At 42.9% G+C, this 6,870-nt stretch overlaps 1 protein-coding gene across 1 annotated transcript; it reads right to left on the bottom strand.

Annotated features, from left to right (window-relative positions):
• Positions 1–251: 251 nt before the first annotated feature.
• Positions 252–6,203, bottom strand: LOC140465572 (probable G-protein coupled receptor 139). Its single transcript, XM_072561115.1, has 3 exons — positions 6,181–6,203; positions 3,020–3,126; positions 252–1,183 (listed from the first exon to the last, which is right to left on the bottom strand). The coding sequence occupies exons 1-3, from the start codon at positions 6,201–6,203 to the stop codon at positions 252–254; spliced, it is 1,062 nt and encodes a 353-aa protein (XP_072417216.1).
• Positions 6,204–6,870: the final 667 nt, after the last annotated feature.

Below are 6,870 nucleotides of genomic sequence, written 5' to 3'. Positions count from 1 at the left end.
CTTAGAGTGGTGCTGGAAAAGCACAGCAGGTCAGGCAGCATCCGAGAAGCAGGAAAATTTGAGGTTTCGGGCAAAAGCCCTTCATCAGGAATATGGTTGTCAGACAAGGGACAGAATTCTGCGATTGGTTGACATTACAGTAAGTTAGTGGGCAGAGTTCTCTGATTGGCTAAATCAGCTACCAGTCACTGCGTAACCTTTCATGATTGACCATGAGAGCTGTCAATCACTGAGTAGAGCACCCTGGTTGTTTACCCCACTCTGGACATGTCCCTGTTCATATGTTTCTTCACTAATGGAAGAATTGAAGTAACTGGATATTTCACCATACTCTTCAGCTGATCTCGGAATTTGGATTGAGTCACCACATAAATAAAAGTGTTTGTGCAGCAACTGAGATTCCGCATCATTGCTCCCACTTGTTGGAAAATGTATTCTGATGGTGTGTAATCTGTTGGATCTGCTCCAGTGATGTTATAATATACAAATTCTAAAACAAATACTGACCAGAGAAGGATGAAGCTGCCAGATATTGTGAACAGTAAAATCATAGACTTCCTTCTGCTCTCCATTTCGGTGTCTCTGTGACTTTCTCCCTTGCTCTGACCCCTCAGGCCCTTACGCACTCGACTGGCTACTAAAATGTATCTGACGGTCAGAGCATTGATCAGTAAAATCAAAGCAAAAGGTAGCAATGAAGTTAAAACAGTGTCAAACCAAGAAAACCCCATCCATTTGTGATCTGTATAATAGCTTGGCTTCACAACACAGTACCAAGGCACGTTGTCAATTATCACCCAAGGTTTGTATGCAAAGTTATAGGGGATGTTTTTCAAACAAAGGAAGATACATGATGTTGCTAGAACCACAGTCGCAATCTTCCCCGTGCAATATTTTGTTTTCAGCTTCTGGCAACAAATGGCCACAAATCGATCAAAGGAGAAAGTGACAGTGAACCAGACAGAACAGTCAGTGGCTGCCGATGACACGACAGCGTTTACACTGCACACAGGAGTGATATCGAGGAAATTCTTTGGGAAATAATAATAATTGATTTGATAGATGATGACCTCAGTAATAATGACCAGTAGATCAGCTATTGCCATGGACACCAGGTAGCGTGTTGTGCAGGTAGAGAGACCACACTTTCCATGGGAAAGAATCACAATTCCCAGTAAATTCACTACAGGAGAGAATGGAAAATGAACTGTAGTTAATGATCAATCATCTTGCATGTCACACTAACACAGCAAGGGTAAGACTGCAGCAATAGAAATGAAATGGTGGTTCAGATGGTTGTTATTTGGGAACAGGAAGCCCACTCGCTTGCCCGTTTAATGACATCCGGACAACAATCAGGCGGATAACTGCACCCAGTGGTAGATTGCTCATTTTGGGAATAGTGATCACAATTCCATTAGTTTTAGAATACTCATGGACAAAGACATAAGTGGTCCAAAAGGAAGAGTGCTACATTGGGGGAAGGCCAACCATATCAAAATTTAGCAGGAGCTGGGGAATTTTGATTGGAAGCAGCTGTTTGAAGGTAAATCCACACTTGATAGGTGGGAGGCTTTTAACAAGAGTTTGATTAGAGCGCAGGAAAGACATGTTGAGGGATAGAAATGGTAAGGTTAGGAAATAGGCCAAAAGGGCCTGTTCCTTTGCAACAATTTTCTTTGTTCTTTGAATGACAGGTGAAATTGTGAGACTAACGAAGAGAAAAAAGGATGCGTACATAAGGTCTAGGTTCCTGAAGACAGACGAAGCATTGGAAGAATATCGGGAATATAGGACCAATCTGAAAGAAGGAATTAAGAGGGCTAAAAGGGATCATGAGGTATCTTTCGCAAACTGGGTTAAGGATAATCCTGAAATCTTTTATTCAGATATAAGGAGCAAGAGGGCAACTAGAGAAAGGGTTTGCCCACTCAAGAGCAAAGGAGGAAAGTTATACGTGGAGTCAAAGAAATTGGTGAGATTCTGAGTGAACATTTTGCATCGATATTCACTGAGGACAGAGACATGAAGGATGCTGAAGTTAGGGATAGATGTTTGATTACTCTAGGTCAAGTCAGCATAAGGATCGAGGAAGTATTGGGTATTCTAAAAGGGCATTAAGGTGGACAGGTCCCCAGGTCCAGATGGGATCTATTCCAGGGTACTGAGGGAAGCAAGAGAAGAAATAGCTTGGGCTTTAACAGATATCTTTGCAGCATCCTTGAACAGGGGTGAGGACCCGGAGGACTGGAGAATTGCTAATGTTTTCCCCTTGTTTAAGAAGAGTAGTCGGGATAGCCCAGGTAATTATAGACTGGTGAGCCTGACGTCAGTGGTAAGGAAGCTACTGGAGAAGATACTGAGGCAAAGGATCTATTTATATTTGGAAGAAAATGGACTTATCAGTGATAGACAGCATGATTTTTTGAGGGAAGGTCATGTCTTAGCATCTTGATAGAATTCTTTGTAGAAGTGACAAAGTTGATTGATAAGGGAAAGTTGATGTTGATGTTATATACATGGACGTCAATAAGGAATTTGATAAGGTTCCCATAGTAGGCTGATGGAGAAAATGAAGGTGCATGGGTTCCAGGGTTTACTAGCTAGATGAATAAAGAACTGGATGGGCAGCAGGGGACAGAGAAGAGTAGAGAAAAGGAGTTTCTCAAAATGGAGACCTCTGACCAGTAGTGTTCCACAGGGATCGATGTTGGGACAACTGTTGTTTGTGATATACATAAATAAATTGGAGGAAGGTGTAGGTGGTCTGATTAGCAAGTTTGGAGATGACACTCAGATTGGGGGAGTAGCAGATAGTGAAGGGGACTGTCAGACAATAGAGCAGAATATAGACAGATTGGAGGGTTGGGCAGAGAAATGGCAGATGGAGTTCAATCTGGGCAAGTGCAAGGTGATGCATTTTGGAAGATTCAATTCAAGAACAAATTATACAGTAAATGAAAAGGCCCTGTGGAAAATAGATGCACAGAGAATTCTGGGTGTTCAGGTCCATTGTTACCTGAGATAGCAACACAGGTCGATAGAGTGGTCCAGAAGGCAAATGGCATGCCTTCCTTCATTGGGTTTTCCAGGCTGAGTTCATCACTCTCTGTAACTGTGTCCAATCTTAAATGGTACAGTTGTCATATCAGGTAGTGGTATATATCCAGACAGAATGCTCTGGATGGCACGCCTATAAAAGTTGGCAAGAGTATTTGGGTCATGCCAAATTTCCTCAGCTGCATGAGGAAGAAGAGATGTTATTGGACCTTTGTAACCAATGCATCTACGTGAACAGACCAAGAAAGCTTGTTGTGGATGACCACTCCCTTCCGTTCCATCTCTGTGCTGTTAATCTAGCTGTGATCTCCACTTTCAAGAAACTATGAACCTTCATATGCTCATAAAATATCAGAGCAGGATTAGGCCATTCGGCCCATCGAGTCTGCCCCATCATTCATTCATGGCTGATATACTCTTCATCCCCATTTTCCTGCCTTCTCCCCAGTTCCTTTCAACCCATTAACAATGAAAAATCTGTTGAACTCCTCCTTAAATGTACTCACTGTCCCAACATCCACCACACTTTGGGGGAGCGAATTCCACAGATTCACAACCCCTTTGGGAGAAATAGTTTCTGCTCGACTCTGTTTTAAATTTGCTGCCCCTCATCCTAAGACTATGATCACTCGTCCGAGATTGCCCAACAAGAGGAAGCTTCCGCTCCACATCTATTTTATCCACACTCTTTATCAATTTAAATCCCTTAATTTGACCTCCGCTCATTCTTCTAAATTCCCCACAGTATCGGCCTAAACTCTTCAATCTCTTTTCATACAACAAACCACTCGTCCCTGGGATCTATCGAGTGAACCTCCTCTGAACTGTTTCCAACACCAACACATCTTCCCTCAAATAACGGGACCAAAACTGGACAATACTCCAGGTACGGTTCACAAATGCCTTGCATAGTTGCAACAATACTTCCTTCCCTTTATATTCTATTCCTGGAGCTATAAAAGCCAACATTGCATTCGCTCTCTTTATTATCTGCTGGACCTGTATGCTCGTTTTCTGTGCCTCATTAAATGTGGATACCCAGATCCCTCTGCATTGGAGCACCCTGAAGACTCTCCTCAGTCAGGTAACAGGTCACTCCATTTTGATCAAGCACAGTTTTTTTTCAGAAACACTTATCCACGTTACCTCCATCTGCCAACTTCGGCCCACTCTCCGAACCGATCTATAACCATTTGTATTGCTCTTATTTCCTCATTGCAATTTCCCGCCCAGCTGATTGTTGTGTCATTCACTAATTTGGCTGTCCAGCCTTCTATCCCTGTATCCAAGTTGTTACCGTAGATGGTAAATACCAAGGACCAAGCCCTCTGTCACCCCACTAGTTTCAGCTTGCCATCCATAAAAAAACCCTTTATCCCAACTCTTTGTCTTCTCTCCATCAGCGAGTCACCTCTCCAAGATAATAAATTAGCCCAATCTCAGATTATCCAACCTTGTGAATTAACCATTTGTGTGGCACTTTATCAAATGCCTTCCAGATGTCCAGATATATTACATTGACAGGATCCTCTTTGTCCACTTTGTTTGTTACATCTTCGAAAAATTCTGGCATATTAGTCAAACATGATTTGCCCTTCATAAAACCATGCTGACTCTGAAGGATAGCATTTTGACTTACCAAATGTCCTGATATTGATATTTGATTCTGACACTTGACCAACAACAGATGTTATACTAATTTCTCACATTTTGCCTCCCTCCCTTTTTGAATAAGGTTGTTACATTAGCACTTTTCCAATCCACTGGAACCTTTCCCGTGTCCAGGGAATTTTGGAAAAGTGTAACTAATAGATACACTACCTCTACCACTACGTCCTTTAATCCGCCAGGGTGTAGGCCATCAGGCCCGGGGGTCTTGTCTGTCCTCAATCCTAATAGTTTACTGAGTATCTTCTCTCTATCGATGTTGATTGTTCTAAGTTCGGCCTTATCTATTACCTCGGTCTTGCCCGTTCTAGTGGGCACGGCACTGTAGTGCCCCAGCGTGAAAACTGAGGCAAAGTATTGATTCAGCATTTCTGCCATTTCTGTGTTCCCCATGAGGAACTCTCCAGTTTCATCTTCCAAAGGACTAACATTCACCTTAATGATTCTTTTCCCTTTGAAATGTCGACAGAAGCCCTCGACATCCTTTCTGATGTTTTGTGCTAGTTTTCTTTGATAATTTACCTTAGCTCTTTTTATTAAATGTTTAGTATCCCTTTATTTATTTGGTAAGTTTCTCAATTTTCCAGTCTGTCATTGGAATTTGGAATTTGGTTTGCCTCTGCTGGCCCTGGAGGGGGTTCAGAGAGGGGGTCACTAGGTTGATTCCAGAATTGGGGAGGTTGGATTCTGAGGGAGACTGAGTAGATTCAAATTATATTCATTGAACTTCAAAACAATGAGGGAAGGATCTTATAGAAACATATAAAATCACGAAGGGGATCAATAAAATAGAAATAGAGAGGATGTTTCCACTGGTAGCTGAGACTAGGACAAGAGGGTACGACGTCAAAATGAGAGGAGGCAGATCTGGAACCGAACTGAGAAGGAATCTCTTCCCCGACAGGGTTGTTAATCTATGGAATTCCTTGCCCAGGGAAGTAGTCAATGCTACTTCAGTAATTGCTTTTAAAGCTAAGGGAGATACTCTTTGAAAAATAAAGGAATTAAGGGACATAGTGAAACTGCGGGTAAGTGGAGCTGAGTCCATGAGAAGATTAGCCATGATCTTATTGAGCGGCGGAGCAGGCTCAAAGGGCCGGACGGCCTACTCCTGCTCCTAGTTCTTATGTTCTTATCTTAGTTTTTGACTTTATATTGTCCTTGATTTCCTGGTTTAGCCATGTGCGAACCACCTTTCTTCCTATTGGGACATATTTTAATTGTGAGGCATCGAGTAGTTCCTTAAACATCAGCCACTGTTCATCTGCTGACTTACCTTTAAACCTTCCTGTCTAATCTACTCAGGCCAAATCTGTCCCATGGCTATGTAATTTATTTTCTTTAATTCCAGAACACTACTGTGGGACTCCACTTTCTCACCCCCAAACTGAAGTTTGAATTCTATCAGACTATAGTCTCAACTCCCCAAGGGATCCTCCTTTAAAAACTTACCTCATGAGATCAGCAGCCTCCATTCTTGCAGCAGCAGTGGGAACAGTGAGAGCAAGGACCAGGGAACTGCTGGCAAATTAATTTAATCTTTAATAACTTACCTGATGAATATCCGGAGCGCACAGAGCAGGAGCAGACACAGGGGCTGCTGACAAAGTGAGGTATTATATTTGTGGGGCTGCTTTACCTGAAACTCTACTTAGGTAGTGCCTCCCACCCAACTTCCTCCACTAACCAAATCAAAAAGCTTCACTGTGCCCATTTGATATGGTTACTAGTTTTTTCAATCAACTCCTTGGGAATTCAGAACAATGGGAATTGATGTTAGGACATTTGCGTGCTCCTCCTGTCGGATGTGGGAGGTAAGGGTCACCACTACTGCCCCCAATGACGTCATCTGCAGCAAGTGCACTCAACTCCCACTCCTCAGAAACCGTGTTAGGGAAATGGAACTGAAGCTGGATAAAGTTCGGATCATTCGGGAGTGGGAGGGGTAATTGAGTGGAGTTACAAGGAGGTAGGCACACCTGAGGTACAGGGTAAAAGGTAGATGGGTTACAGTCAGGGGACAGAAAGGGAACTGGCAGACAATGCAGGGCTCCCCTGTGGCTGTTCCCCTCAATAATAAGTATACCGTATTGGATACTGTTGGGAGGGGGAACAATCTACCGGGGAAAGCCATAGTGGCCA

This window comes from Chiloscyllium punctatum, chromosome 42 (genome assembly GCF_047496795.1).
Source record: "Chiloscyllium punctatum isolate Juve2018m chromosome 42, sChiPun1.3, whole genome shotgun sequence".
NCBI lineage: Eukaryota > Metazoa > Chordata > Chondrichthyes > Orectolobiformes > Hemiscylliidae > Chiloscyllium > Chiloscyllium punctatum.
The sequence above is the reverse complement of the archived record's forward strand: the minus strand, read 5'-3'. Positions and strand labels throughout refer to the sequence as shown.

Excerpts from the sequence above, each read along its gene's own strand:
- LOC140465572 (XM_072561115.1), bottom strand. The coding sequence starts at position 6,203 with ATGGAGGCTGCTGATCTCATGAG. Across the intron at positions 3,127-6,180 it reads GAGGCTGCTGATCTCATGAG|ATTGGACACAGTTACAGAGA; the intron begins GTAAGTTTTTAA and ends GTACCATTTAAG. Across the intron at positions 1,184-3,019 it reads GACCTGTGTTGCTATCTCAG|TGAATTTACTGGGAATTGTG; the intron begins GTAACAATGGAC and ends TCTCTCCTGTAG.